We start from the raw sequence: 15,013 nt of genomic DNA, 5'->3' as shown, positions 1-15,013 counted from the left end.
TGCGCCGGGTCGTCCCTTGCTCTTGAGGGGCGGGGCTGCGCCCTGCGGCACGTTGTCGGGCGAGCGGTATGACGTCATTGGTAATGTCAGGTGCTTGACGCGAATGCTGGCTTCCCTGGGGCCGGGCCGAACTTCCGCAGCCTCCTAGGGATCCTTGGTCCTTCCTTCTTGGTCCCAGCGCCACTGCAACAATGGGGCTGTTTCGCTTTCTTGTTTCCACCTACGTTTGAGGCAAAGCATTTTATGCATTCTTTTTTTATTAAAATCACAAGTCAAGGTAAACCTCTACAGCCATAATGCTGCGTCAGATTTGCCACACCAGTTGCCCGCAGTGGAGCCAGAGGACCTCGTGTGGCCGCGTGTCCTTATCCCCCCACACACGTGTCTTCCAACCCCAGCGGTTACCTCTCCCAGAGTGCAGGATGATGTGATGCAACTCTTACCAAGACGTAAGAACCGCTTTAAAGAGATGATCAGTAGAAAGCGGTGTTGGGTTCAAAATCGTGACGTGATATCCTTGTACAGTGCTACCGGACATAAATACTTTATGGCAAGGGATTTGCCAGCATGAAAAAAAAAAAAGCGTATTCTGCCTGGATGTAATGACGTATAAGATGCATGAGCTGTTATTTGTGCACCCACTGAGCTAATAATACATGTCAGCTAAGTCACACTGATACTGCCCAAGAATCCATGCTAATATTTTTATAAAGGACATAGTTAAGGGTCCTGATGTTTATCAAAATTAGTATAGAAGAAACTATGAATGCCTTCAGACTGAATCAGGATTCAAACAATCTCAATTGGTTAGACAGATGGCTGAATGTAACAATTTGTAAGTCCAGCTCTAAAAACCGAGTTCAAAATGGAGGATATATGATTTAGTAAGTGTTGAAAACAAGGAGAGTCCTATTGATCACAAGCTAAATCGGTGCTAAAACAGCTGCCAAGCTTAGTATCTAAATAAACGGATAGTCAGCTACCCTGTCCTTCAGGTGTTTTGTCTGAGTCCAGCTTCTGAACGGACATAAACTGGTCTATCAGCCAGCGGGAACTGAAAATTCAGAATCCTTCTGAGGAACAATTGTGAGATTTCTAGATGAAGAGAGGCGTTAGAGATTTCCAGTCATCTTAACTGTTAGGACTCTGAGCAAAAGGAGACTTTTTAAAATCACCATGGAAAGCAAAAGGCAAGAATAAATGGGTTCAAATTACAGAAAGTTAGATTTGGTAAATGAGTTTTCAAACGTTTACCAAACAAATGCATGGCAGGGCCAGGGATTTAGGTCAGTGGTGCCACCACCTGCCTTGAAGCACAAGGTCCAGAGTTCAATCCCTGGTACCAAAAAAAAAAGGTATGGCAAGAGACATTGTGTTGAAGCAGAAGCTAGACTTCATTTGTCTGGAAATACTGGCCAGGAGAAATCATGCATTGGGGTCAGACCAGATGACCGGCAGGTCTTTCGAACTAAGATTTCATCGAGACACCAGGCATCAAATATCCTCCGATCTCATGTATGTTTAGAGTTGCCAATTATGTGTGAGGAAGTACTGTGGACAAAGAGAGCTGGAACATATATAGTACTCGGATATAATGGGTACCCTGTTCAAAGGTAAAATAATGTGTTATTTTGTTGCTGAAGTCGGTTTCTTCCAATCTTTCAAGTATTTAGGCCGAATTATTTAATACTTCCCAACAAAATTAATAAATTGAAGCAGAAGTTCAAAAATTAACAGCCACAATAGTTTATTTACAATTGAACTCTTTATAAGATATTTACAAGACAACCAATTTTACACATCAGAAATGGTATCAAAAGTATGAATTACAACACAGACAACAATATGAAATGGGCATAAAACAAAGCTGAAGTGGACAGACAAGCAATTTCTCTTTAATTTATTAACACTAGCTTAAACTTTGTTAAAGAAAGAAACAAAGAACTATGTTTTAGGAGAACTGCAGGGCCTTCGGTTGAAGATTGAATTTCACAGTGTTGTATCCCATGTAGGGAAAAATAAGACTAATTTTCCCTCCACGCTCGAACACACTGTAATTTCACTCTTGGAACTTCGCTCCAACATCCGTCTCAACAAATCGCAACATCCCCAAATCAAAGGAAAACTGATGTAGAAGAGGGACAGTAACGTAAGAGGTCCTCAGGGAAAGGAGAACCAAGGGAAAAGAATCCACTTAAATCTGGCCAGATAGCACCTCATGGATTCCTCTCAATCTAAATTAAGTTCAGTGTCTGAGGAGTCCCTTGTGTAGGGCAAAAGCATGGAGGTTAAATTTGCCAACCATACCCCAAATTAGGAACTTGACAAAGGCTGAAATCAAGAAGAAAATGAGCAAGATCAGAGACACTGATTGGGGTTTTTTCTTTTTGGGCACATTATAAAGGAACATAACGTAGGTCAGCGTAGGAACACGAAAACAGCTTGCCATGTTAAAATAATGGAGAACAAAGAAAACCTGGCCCAGTTTTTCTAGAAATCTTGTCCTTAAGGTGTGAGACGAGAGCCCCTAGTGGAATAAGTCCTATTTCTCTCTACAGCCTGCTGCAATGAAGGTTACAGCAGGTTCCTTTACAGAGAGCCCCCCTCTCCTAAGCAGATGGAGTTACAAATGAAAGCCACACACACATACATGTGCACGCGTGCGTGTACACACACGCACGCGCGCACACACACACACACACACACACACACACATGCTCACAAAGGAGAAATAAGAGCAGCAAGATCATCCAAGAATACTACACGTGCTGCCGCAGTAATTCCTTTCAAAGTCAAACCCAGGGAGCACAGATCAACATCGCACAAAAAGCTTTAGCAGTGGGAGGCCCCTGAGGAACTTTTCTTCTCTTCCCACAATGGAAACCCATTCTCTCATGCTCCACCAATGGGCTGGCCACACGCCCTACATACCTTGGCTTCTCCTCTAAAAGTGCTAATAATTTGGGGACATCTTCTCTTCAAGGATAAAAGCCCCTACCTTCTAGGAGATTAGACCCCTACTTGTTTTCACACAATAGTCCTTTAGACTAATGAAAGGCAATTCCTATATAGTTAAGACCAGAGGTCTTGGCTCTATTTTCCTTCCAGATAGTTAACCGGGATCTTACACTGAGACCAGAGTGGCCTGGGAGTGCTGTCCTGAAATTTCTGAACAAAACAGGGGTAAGGGAAGGGGACCCAGAATACACACACAAATCTATTTTTACAAAGTGAATGGAGAAGCGCATCAGGTACAGCTATTTGTTTCAAGATGTAGACATTTGCCAGTCAAAGGAAGCACATATTTCTTCAGCCTCCACTCGCCCTGTCCAAACCTCTACCCTACCACCAAGAGCCTAGCTGTGAGATAAACCCCAGCGAAGGAATACTTGAGAAGGGCTGTGATGAGGACATCTGTACGGGCCTGGCAAGCCATCCCCAATGACAACTGCCTCTGTTTAGGGCTGCAAGATGTCCGAAACTAACTTCCCCATTTTCTTTTCCAGAGATTTTATCTTCTGAGGAGTCGGGGAAGAACATCAGTTACCTGTTAACTAAACTAAGAAAACAATCAATACCCTTCCCAGCATGGCTAAGTTGCAGAGTAGTTATAAGAGAAGAGCTATCTTTTTCGGTATTTGTTCACCAAATCTTTGATCTCTTTCCTACTCTGAGTAGGTGACTTATTCATCACTTCACTTGCAATTTCTCATTTGGCCCTAATGCTCATGGTGAGGATTTCTGTTGTTTTATTTTAGGGTATAAACTACACCCCAACTGTATGGAGGGTATGCCAGGGTGAGAAGAGTGCCAGGCGGGCGCACAGCTCCTGAAGGCAGGTTGGCTTATCTTCCATGTGTCTCAGGAAGACAGCCTTTGTACCCCTTTAGTATCGGCAAATGTACAGCAGTACACCCTGAAACTTCCAAGTCTGCCATCCTAGATTTGGCTTGACAGCTCACTTCCCTAAAAAGGGAAAAGAAATCCTAATCACCCTCCATAATTCACAAGTAGCCCAATAAAAGAGTTTTTGTGAAATCAGAGTGATGAAAACAAAACAAATCAAGGCGTACAGGAGGGTCCTGTCAGCAAACCGCAACATATGGGAGGACACAGGTCACACACACAGGTCTCCGCCACTCCTCTGGGAATGGCGTGCTACAACTATCTGAAGACAGAGGGTTCTTGCGGCACAGCTATTTCCTACACGTCCGGTGAGGGGTCTGCTTCTTCTGGATCTCCAACCTGCATCGGCTACGCTCATCCAACCAGGGCAGTTCAAAATTCCTGGTGAGAAAGGATGAGGAAATCAACCTGCACGACTATAACAGATTTGCTGGGTAGGCAGTAATCACTCTGAAGAAAATGTGTCCCTCATCGCTTCTGGCCCCGACTCCTGTATTTCAGCTCTGGGGTGTCCTTCCCACCTCAAAGCCACAGCCATAGTCAGTGTACCACTGAGGGGACGGAATAATGTCTTAACTCAAAAAAGCACTGTAATCTTGGGCTTAGGCATCTCACTACTGTAAAAGCTGTTGCCTGTGTACTTTCACTTTCATCAAAGAATCACAGCAAGCTGGGCATGGTGGCATATGTTTGTAATCCCAGCTACTTGGGAGGCTGAGGCAAGAGAATTTCGAGTCAGCCTGGGCAACTTAGCAAGACTCTGTCTCAAAAAATAAAAACGAGCGGGGGCTGGGCAAAGTGGCATGCATCTGTAATCCCAGCACTGAGGCTGAGGCAGCTGTGAGTTCAAGGCCAGCCTGAACTACATAGCGAGACCCTGTCTCAAAAACAAAAAATGAAAGAAAAAAAGGGAACGTGGCTCAGTAGTGGAACACCCCTGGGTTCAGCCCCCAATATCAACTAAATAAATAAATAATCATGACTATCCTTTTTTTGTTTTGTTTTTTGAGACAGGGTCTCACTATGTAGTTCAGATTGACCTGGAACTCACTGTGCAGTAGCCCAGGCTGGTCTCCAACTCACAGCAATCCTCCTGCCTCAGCCTCCCGAGTGCTGGGATTACAGGCATGCGCCACCACACCCGGCCTCATGACTATCCTTAAACCACCTGGTTCTACCTCAAATGAAATGCAGGTTGCCTGAGAAGAGAGGGAAGAAATTTTCTTTTATACTTACTGTGGAGTTAATTTTGGTAATGGTCGTCCAAATGCTACAACAGGCAAGAAGGGGGTGATCATCAAACTTTCAACTACGGAAAAAGTCGAATGGCACCTTGTTAGTGCCGCAGATGAGATATGTCTAGCAACTTCACCAGCTCCAAAGTACAACCCACCCATTCACAACAAGTAGTAGCCAGGAGCTTTGCACCCTCTTCTCTTCTTTGAAAAACCTTTTTGAATAGCAAAACTTAGGGCCAGGGATTTAGCTCACTGGTTCTGCTGCCTGCCTCGCAAGCGCAGGACTAGAGTTCAACACCCCGTATCAAAATAAATAAATAGATAGATAGATAGCAAAACTTACCATCATCTGGCTCAGGGAAAAATGAGGTAACCTCGGGCTCAGATTCCTGAATTCCTTTCTTTTTATACATTCTGAGCTGTAGTCGCTGTAAAATTCTTTGTTCCCTGATCCTCTGAATATCCCACCTGAGAAAAAAGATAAACAAATAAACGTAATGCTATTGCTTAGCCAAAACCTGCTCTATAAAAGCAAGCCCCACAAACCCAGAAGCTAGGAGGATCCTTATAGACAGCTCTAAGCAGGGTCAAGAGCAGACTGCCTGGGAAGGGCAGAGTTGGTTAGGTCCAGCAGGCCAGCTCACAGGGTAGCATCCCACAGAGGGCAGCAGGGGGGGCACGCGTGAAGAAAAAGCAGCCAAATGTGTTTACCTACGACTACCACTTCCAACGAAGACACTTAACCAACCGGGACGACAGTAACAGAAGTGCCCACGAGGCCCAGGACTCTCCACAGCCTGAGAGGGAGGCCGGGGTCCAGGGCTCATTTCCCAGCGTGGACGCCTCTGGCCTTACCTTTTCCTTCTCTTCTCATCCAGCTCGAGTTTTGCGTGCCGCTTTGAGAACACGCTGTCATCTAGGTTCTGTGTGAGGAACAGGAGAGAAGCCGTTTGCCACCATGTTACACGCACTTACTAAGTTCCAGCTTCTGGGAATGTAGTTTTCACCTCTAGGTTCTACCCGGACCTGTGAGCTCTATGAGAATCCTGTGAGTCTCCACATAACAGAATCAATGCAACACATGCTCCTTTCACACTCCGGCTGTTTGGGGACCTCAGATTTCAAAATCACTCCTGTAACTTTCCAAGGTAAAGTCACAACAAACTGAAACACCCTCAAGATTAGTAGCCCTCCCCACCTACATAATTTATAAGAATCTAAGTGCAGGGCTGGGGATTTAGCTCAGTGGTTCTACTGCCTGCCCCACAAGCACAAGGACCCAGGTTTGATCCCCGGTACCAAAAGAAAAAAAAAAAGAATCTAAGTGCAAAGTATCAATTTTGAAGCCAGGCATGGTGGCTTCAAATGTAAACCCAGCTACTCAGGAACTCAGGAGGCTGAGACAAGAGGTTCACAAGTTCAAGGCCAGTCTGGGCAAATCTTAGCCAGACCCTGTTTCAAAATAAAAAACAATGCCCCACCTGGTGGAGCATGTCTGTAATCCCAGGACTCAGAGGCAGAGGCCGGAAGATCACTGTTTGAGGCCAGCCTGAACTGTATAGTGAGATACTGTTTCAAAGTAAATAAATAAATAAATAAATGGCCAGGAATTTAGCTCAGTGGCAACAAGCCTGCCTCACAAGTGCAAGGTTCCTGGTTCAATCGCCATACCACAAAATAAATAAATAAAATAAAATAAATTTTAAAGTCAAGAGTGGCATACAAAATTTTTGTTGCTGAGTGGTACACACTAAATTTTTTTTGTGGGTTTTTTTTTTTTTTTGATAGGGTCTCACTATGTAGTTGAGACTGACCTGGAACTCTATGTAGCCCAGGCTGGTCTGGAACTCACAGCGACCCTCCTGCCTCAGCCTCCTGAGTGCTGGGATTAAAGGTGTGCGCCACCACGCCTGGCCACACTAAATTTTCTTAGCATGAAATCATGTTTGCTTTGAACACTAGCTACTTGTTTTGGTAATTACTCTGGATCTCAATTCTCTTATGTACAATGAATAATCAAAAATATGGTGAGGGCCAGGGATTACCTGCCTCACAAGCACAAGGTCCCAAGTTCAATCCCCAGTACAAAAAAAAAGGTGAATGTGGCTGCCAAGTGCCAGTCAATAAAAGGTAAACTTGTAAAATGTCCAATTTATTCACCAGATCTGGCACTGGATGGCTTCTGGCTCTTCCCCAAAGTCAAAATGACCATGAAAGGTAAATGTTTTGAATCTATGTAGGACACTGAGGCAGCCATGACAGCCCAACTAAAGTCATTCATAAAAGAGGACTTCTAGGACTGATGCACAAAGTAGCAAGAATGACGGGTGTGTTTGAAGGGAGGAACTATTTTGAGGGAGATTAATGACAAGGTGTCTTTTACTGTAATTTTTTTTTTTTTTGATGCCACGGATTGAACTTGGGATCTTGCACTTGCAAGGCAGGCAGCAACACCACTCAGCTAAATCCCCAGCCCTGTAATAAATTATTTTTAAAAAAATTTTTTTGAGACAGGGTCTCATTATGTACTTCTAGCTGGCCTTGAACTCCTAGCAATCCTCCTGCCTTAGCCTCCCGGAGTGCTAGGATTAGTAGTGTGCACCACCACACCTGGCTTCACCATTATTTTTTGGTACTGGGAATTGAACTCAGGACCTTGTGCTTGCAAGACAGGCCGTGGAATTACATCCCCAGCCCCACCATTATTTTTAATCATATCTTGGATTAAATGAAGAAAACAAGACTAGATAATCCCTCAAATTCCTCTCCAGCCTCTAAGTGGTATTTAATTCATCCATCCATCCATAGCAGTATAACATATTCAAGATACACCATTTTGGGGGGTGGGGGGGTGCCAGGGATCGAACTCATGTTCTTGCGCTTGTGAGGCAGGCAGAGGAATCACTGAGCTAAATCCCCAGCCCAACTTCAACTTTTTTGAGACAGGGTCTCCCTATACGGCCCCATTGGGCCTCAAACTCCTAGACTCAAGCAATCCTGATGCCTCAGCCTTCCAAGTAGTTGGGATTCTAAGTAAGCACCACGCGCCAGGCTCAGACACCCCCATGTTCTGTTAACTTCTTTCCTTCTACTGACAGCTCTTGGGTTCTTACCTCCAAAAGGTCTGAAGGATTTGGGTCCCTTAGAGGTTCTACTGAGTGGTCCCTCCAAGAAGGAACTGAAAGAAAAAAAGAAAGAAAAAGAAAGAGAGGAGGGGTGGAACCACCCTTAAATCCACAATCGCGTGAATCTCGAACTACTCCCTAGGACAAGAAGTCTCTCCCCAGTCAGACAAAGTTACCAAGTGATAGGGATCCACTCTACGGCCTCGCCCGAAGCCGTATTCAGTGTCCTTGCTATGGTACACAAGAACCTAAAGTGCACTGCAGTCTGCCCAACTCAGGATCACAAAACAGCCTAAGTCAATACCTTACAATTCATATAACGGACGCTATTGTGGTTCCTGAAAAACAACTGAAATTATCATCATTGGGTCTACAGGAGTGGAGTCGATCCAGCGCCACGGAGTCTCTCTCTCCCGCATCCGGCAGATGGGGACCACGGCTCCCAACCTTCCTCCATCCCGCCACCCCCACCCCAGGCCCAGCCAGCACAAGTCCTATTCTACTCACCAGCCAAGACTGAAGTTTCTCCTGCAACACTTGATGGCAGCAGACACCCTAAATAATGCAGGAAAGAAGAATCATCTCAGTGTAAAAAGGAAAAAAGCCCATACCCAAAGTGGAGGAAAGGATCATCACTGAAGTTCTCAGTAGGAAGCCATTTTGGTTTTTGAGTTGTTCTTTTGAGAATTTCTCTCTGGGGGAGGGGAAGAGGGAACAACAGACAAAAGAAAAGAAAATAAGCCCACCACTTTTTTTTTTTACACTGAGACGACTTCTTTTCTTCATTATTTAGGGTGGTTTCCCTGCAACAGTTGATGGCCAAGGATATCAAACCTTAAACTCAGAACATGGCAGGTGAGTAAAAGTTGACCCTATTTTTCAAATACAAGATCAGTGTTCTCAAAACTTACATATGTAGTCTTCTTGAACAGCCCCCTCCTCCCACCAAGCAAACTACACCTCGCTGGTCCAGCCTGAACAACATGCACAAAAACTGTGGCTTCCTTAGAACAAGCCACTGACTTCCTCTTGCGACAGGGCCATCAAGAGTAAGGTTCCCACACGGCCATGGATAAGAGACTCCATCCACCAGGGGGTCAGGACCGCCCTGCTCACACGCCTTCAGTTACGCCCGCAATCACAGAAGGGTCTGCAATTTGCCGCACCAGGGCAGGCAGGGTTTTCAAAAAGAGCCAGTCACACAGAACAGCTCTGGGCCAAGTCATTTCCCCATTCCAGATGGGAAGTTGCTTCACGGTTTCCCTTAAGTTGTTACACAGCATTGCCACGGCAGCGAAAAAGTTAACCCTCAAAAATGAACCTGTTCAACTGACTGACCCAACAAAAAAATCGGCATCTAGATCAGGATCCTGCGCTACTCATGGACTCGAACGTGAGGCCTAATGGGTGTTAGATCATTCATCTGCCTTCCCCACTGAATTTTGTCACCAGCACAACCAAACAAAGCCTGGAGAATGCGCTCAGCTCAGTGGAATGGATTCTCATCCCCATCCCTGCTAGGGCATGAGGCTCTATCCAAGAAGGCGTCCCCGTCACCGCCCCGGAGCACCCAGAGCGACTGTCACAGACTGACAGGACACCACTGAAGACACAGTCCAGTTACTGGCTGATGTAGGAGAGAGGGAGTATCCCTGTATGGAAGCCATAAAGAAAAACAAAAAGGAATGAAGACCAACGTCCCACGTCCCGCACCCTCCCCAAGCGGCTCAGATATCCCAAGATAGTCCTTATTGTTTGAAAAATAGTTTGTAGACCATTTTATTTAAATATATGAACAATGAATGGGCTACTGCAATCCAAGTAAACTCTTCACATTTTAGAACCTTTGTGAAGCAGAGTAGGATAAGAAAGACTGCTGGTCTTTGGCAGATTCCTCCTGCCCCCAGACCGGGACACAGAGATACAGATGAATGTTTATATAGTGGAAGAGTGGAGGCCCCGGTGAAACACCCCACCCGAGCTGGCTCCCCAACCAAAAATGACCAGTGGCCCCTGAGAGCCCCAAAGACCACCCTCCCAGGTTTCACACAGTATCGATTGCAGGAACAGTCGTGCATGGCAAAGTGTAGGTTCTATGCATTTCCCAGCACAGAAAACCCTTCTTTCAGAGGGCATGCAAGTTGCCGGAGAATACACCCCCGAGTCTGGTGCTCTTGTGACGAGCAACTTACTGGCAAACACATCTCCCAGGTTGTAAGCAGGCAAATACAACGAGCACACTTTGCTGTGATTCCATCTATTTGCAATGCCTGCACAGTGTCTGTCTCTGGCTGTTAACTTACTCGTCCTTGACAGAACTCTGCTTTATTGATTGCACTTTTTAAAAAATGCCAAAGGCATTTTCACACTTGTTAGCTTGACCGCCACCACTAGGGTATAAGAGCAAGTGTTCTCTATGCCTTACTTGCTACAGTCTCCTCCTTCTTTGGAGAGGATTCCCGTAATGGTAACGGTGACGGGGGAGGCTGGTGCCAACGACACAAATACATTTCTGTGGTGGAAAGGTACGGCAGGTCTTCGGTCTCGCTGGAGAAGGCTCTCTCCTTGGGGTGGGTGCCGGGTCCCTTCTGGGGAGTGGAGAGTCTCGGAGGGGTGTCCACTGAAGACCGGGGCTTCTCTGGGGTTTCTTGGCTCCTCAATTCACGCTTACAAGCAGTTTCGGACAAGGAACCACAGGGCTCCTCTTTAACGGGAGAGTGCTTAGGAGTTTTTGTTTTGACTTTTGAAAATTCAGGAGCCAGCTTTTTAACAGGAGTCTTTCTTTCTGTACTTCCAAATGAGGTTTTCCTAGTAGACGGGAAGAAAACATTACAAAATTGACTCGTGAATGGAATCTGATCTGAATATACTTTGGGGCAAGATAACTAGTTTGTTCCCTTGCCCCAAAATAACCGGTATCCAAGGTACCTAATTATCTGATGCTTATTTGCAAGCCAGGAGCAGTAACAGCCTCATGCTTAACAGCATACAGAACAGGCTTAATAAATTGTGGTACTGGGGATGGAAACTAGAACCTTGTCATTGAGCTACATCCCCAATCTTAAAAAAAAAAAAAAAAAAAAAAACAGAAAAACTTGGTGAGACGGTATTGCTAAGTTGCCTGAGTATGGCTTGAACTTGCAATCCTCCTGCCTCAGCCTTCCAGAGTGCTGAGATGACAGGCATGCGCCACCACACACAGGAGTAAATGGTTGTTCAACAATAAATTTCAGCATCATACTCTAATAGTATCCTGTTACCATCTAGATTAAGAAATGCTCCTAATTTATTCAAAGTCCTTTAGCCAACACCAGGCACCGCTACTCTGCGACACCTCCTTCATCCCTGTGGACCAGAAACCAGCCCCTTACCCCCAACCCTGCACCATATTCATTGCAGTCCCTACTTTTTTCTTGCTGCCTGCTGGCTCACCCTCCTCTCGTTTCTCTTCCTCTTTGCCAACCCCAATTCTATACTGCAACACCACCTCAAGTTTCAGGGTTCCAACTCAGAACAGTCTTTACTATTGCAGAATCTTTAAAAGACAGTTTTTAATCAATGTTTTTTCTGCATATTTTATTGCATTGAATTCTCAGTTTTCAAAGCTTTTGCTTATCCTTACAGTCTAATTTCTGTGCACACAAGAACAGCTACATGTTCATTTCTTTTTCTTTTTCTTTTTGGTACCAGGGATTGAACTCAGGAACTCGCGCTTGTGTGGCAGGAGGTGGAACCACTGAGCTACATCCCAGCCACATGTTCATTTCTTATGTCTTCCAGAGCCTAATGTGAACAACTAGTTTTAAGAAAACAACGACATTGTGTTTGTTGCCCGTTGTTTCTGGTGCACTCAGCATCCCGTAATTAATACTGGGTCGGGAGGACCCTACGGACTTCTCATAGGCTGCAAGGATGTTTTAAGACAGTTTCTCAGCACAGAAGACTGCGTAATTTAGGCTGTGGACGCTATAAAACCAATCCATAAATCCCAATCCCCTACCCCTGGTCTGTGGTAACAAGTGTCCTCCTCATGTCCCAACAGCACAACTGCATCATCGGCACACCTTTTGTGTCCCTTTCCACTCCGCCCACACGAGAAAGGCTTGGGAGCCAGAGGCTGGGGTGTCTCGGAGAGCTCTGGCTGGCACTCCAGTTTGATTTTCTCAGAGAGTTCAGTTTCCTCTCTCTCTTCAGTTTCATAGCCCTGAAACAGCTTGTGCCTTTCTTTCTCATTATCCTTCTTTACCAGCTGCATCCGTCTTTCCATACGTTCAATCCGAGCAAGGAGCTAAAAAAGAGTGGCAAAATGCAGACTTAACACAAAAATGTTTAAACAGCCACGTAGCCCCCCTCAGGAACAGCACCATCTCCTGCGTCCTTCTGTGGACTCTATCCAGTTGATTCTCTTTTCCGACAGTGCTGGGGATCAAACCAGGGCCTTACACAGGCTAGGCAAGTGCTGCCCATCACTGTAGACCCCCAGCACCATTCAGCTTAGTTCAAATCATCAGACATCAATCTGAACGGTCTTCTTGAAACACAACAGGGAAGTCAATGTAGAGTTTAATTTTAGGGGCGAACCAAGATGGGATGAGGCACGGACAGGGGAATTCATAGTCATTCTTCTGAAAGAAGATGGCTGGGAGGGGCCAGGGCAGGCCTTAAAATGCTGTGGTCTCATCTCTGCCGCTGCTATATTCAAGGGGCTCAGTCACTGGGAATTTCCAGGTTAACATTATGTAAGTTCTTCACTTTTGTCTTTATTTTTTTGGTGATGCTGGGGATAGAACCTGGGCCTTACATAGGCTAGCCAAGCCCTCTGTGCTACACCCCAGCCCCATCTTCTCTTCAGAGGTCCTAAGACTAAGTCCTACCCTCTACTTCAACCCCCAAACTCTGTACACAGAAGTAACGTCCAAACAAACTTTGAGAGGGAATTAGGAGTATCGCAGGGATGGCAGTGTCACTTCAAAGTGGCGCGTGTTCGGGGGAGGGAGGGCTTTCTAAAGCAGTGAACACTCCGTGTCAAAGAACTACACTAGAAACCAGCAACATACAGCCCACCAAAACGGGCCATGAACACACACTTCACATTCGAAACACAGAAAAGATGTGTACAGCTCTTTATTGAAGAGTTCCTTAAAACCAAATCCTTTGCGCTTTAATTAAAAAGGACCGCATACTCAAGTAAATGAAAGTCTATTACCATCAGAAACTTCACATTAGCTCGGTTTTGAGAAAAGGTGCCAATTGTGCTGCTTACATCTTACAACAAGGGTTTTGTCTACCAGAGGGCAGAGACGTTGGTGATGCCTTCACTACATCCAGGCACAGACTTTGGCAGTTTTCACACCACCGTTGGAGTAAAACAAGCTCGGGTAGCACTCGGACTGCAACATACAACAGAGGCCGCGACTGCCAGGTTCAAGCTGGACACTTCACTTACCTCACCCCTGAGGGCCCCTGCTCTGGCGAGCCCACGGTGGGCCACCACCTCGGGACTCAGCAGCACCTCAAATGCCGCCAGCAGCACCCCTTGCCAGCCTGGCTCCCTGCCCATCTCCTGTTCTGATCCAAAGCCTCAGCGTTACTTAACCATGAGCTGTGGGTGACATTTCCTGGCTCCCTGCACCCTTGCTGGCCCTCCTCTTCCCGCCCCCTCCCCCTGTTCAGAGATGATGTGTTGCAATTACAGTACCATGGCACCCTGAGACTGCAGTACAGTGGCTGAGCAGTGCCACCTAAATATACAGTAACTTCCACGAACCAACACCGCGGCGGATTCTAACGAGAGCTGTCCGCTCCCGCTCCACCTTGCAGAAGGCGTTCTCCAGTAAGCAGCCTGATTCGATTCATTTGGAAGGAAAGCAAAACGAATAGTCCTCGATGGTTGGCTCAGCCTTGTGGGGGGCGGATGGAGAGGAGAGAGATGCTGCCGGCTGAACACGGCAATTGTAGAACCGACGTTCACTTTCAGGAGCTGAAAGGCAGCTCGCACAGGAACCCCACCACCCAGCCTCCCAAGGAGCCCATCTATTGCAGAGGTGCCCTTAAGTTGGGCTGCAGTGCAAACAGCCCGGGACCACGCTTGCTCCTCTGAGGTACAGAGAAAGGCTACCGGACTGCCCTACTACCCCGAGACTGCTAAAGCAGGGATGAGCGCTACTTGGTGTATGTAACAAGCTTGCTGCCCCTGACGCACGAAAACCTCCTAGTTTCAAACATCCCGCTTATACGAGGGACCTGGACTGTGGGTCGTGTTTCGAACTCAGATTCCTATTACAAACTCTCTCCCCCGCCCCCTCCGAGGCCGAGACCGACCCTCCCTGCGGAGATGCTGCAGCAGCGGGGTGGCTACAGCAACAGCTGCCATTCCCTCCCCTCCCGACGCACTTCCAACGCCAGAGTGCTTTAATTTAACCCCTTCCAGGCGGCCCGCACAGCAGCTCGCCACCCTTTCCTTTCCAACACCTCTCAGACCAGCTCCGTCCCCAAGTCTAAACGTCTTTCCCACTAGGCTGGGGCTGTCATTTTAAATTAACCCTTCGGGCGCCCGAAACCTCCCCCTCCCTGCCCTTTAATCCTTCCCTCAGCTCCACTCCCCTCCCCGCACTTCCAACGCCAGAGTGCTTTAATTTAACCCCTTCCAGGCGGCCCGCACAGCAGCTCGCCACCCTTTCCTTTCCAACACCTCTCAGACCAGCTCCGTCCCCAAGTCTAAACGTCTTTCCCACTAGTGTCTGG

At 46.6% G+C, this 15,013-nt stretch overlaps 1 protein-coding gene across 3 annotated transcripts in view; it reads right to left on the bottom strand.

Moving 5' to 3' along the window:
* Nucleotides 1–1,780: 1,780 nt before the first annotated feature.
* Msl1 (MSL complex subunit 1) overlaps nucleotides 1,781–15,013 on the bottom strand; it is a 19,747-nt gene continuing 6,514 nt past the window's right edge. The window contains exons 1-9 of one of the 3 annotated variants that reach the window (XM_033763031.1): nucleotides 13,716–14,816; nucleotides 12,334–12,557; nucleotides 10,695–11,077; nucleotides 8,777–8,824; nucleotides 8,258–8,322; nucleotides 6,000–6,067; nucleotides 5,488–5,612; nucleotides 5,143–5,215; nucleotides 1,781–4,287 (exon numbers count right to left, since the gene is read on the bottom strand). In XM_033763031.1, coding sequence (XP_033618922.1) covers nucleotides 4,197–4,287; nucleotides 5,143–5,215; nucleotides 5,488–5,612; nucleotides 6,000–6,067; nucleotides 8,258–8,322; nucleotides 8,777–8,824; nucleotides 10,695–11,077; nucleotides 12,334–12,557; nucleotides 13,716–13,829 — 1,191 coding nt within the window. In that variant the 5' untranslated portion in view covers nucleotides 13,830–14,816 and the 3' untranslated portion in view covers nucleotides 1,781–4,196. Of the gene's footprint in view, nucleotides 4,288–5,142; nucleotides 5,216–5,487; nucleotides 5,613–5,999; nucleotides 6,068–8,257; nucleotides 8,323–8,776; nucleotides 8,825–10,694; nucleotides 11,078–12,333; nucleotides 12,558–13,715; nucleotides 14,817–15,013 lie in introns of those variants that run through there. The other 2 variants (XM_010620007.3, XM_033763032.1) reach the window with 2 other exon arrangements.

Source organism: Fukomys damarensis, unplaced genomic scaffold (genome assembly GCF_012274545.1).
Source record: "Fukomys damarensis isolate Sample0158 unplaced genomic scaffold, DMR_v1.0_HiC HiC_scaffold_13, whole genome shotgun sequence".
Lineage (NCBI taxonomy): Eukaryota > Metazoa > Chordata > Mammalia > Rodentia > Bathyergidae > Fukomys > Fukomys damarensis.
Note: the sequence above shows the minus strand (reverse complement) of the source record. Positions and strands in the feature narration are given on the sequence as shown.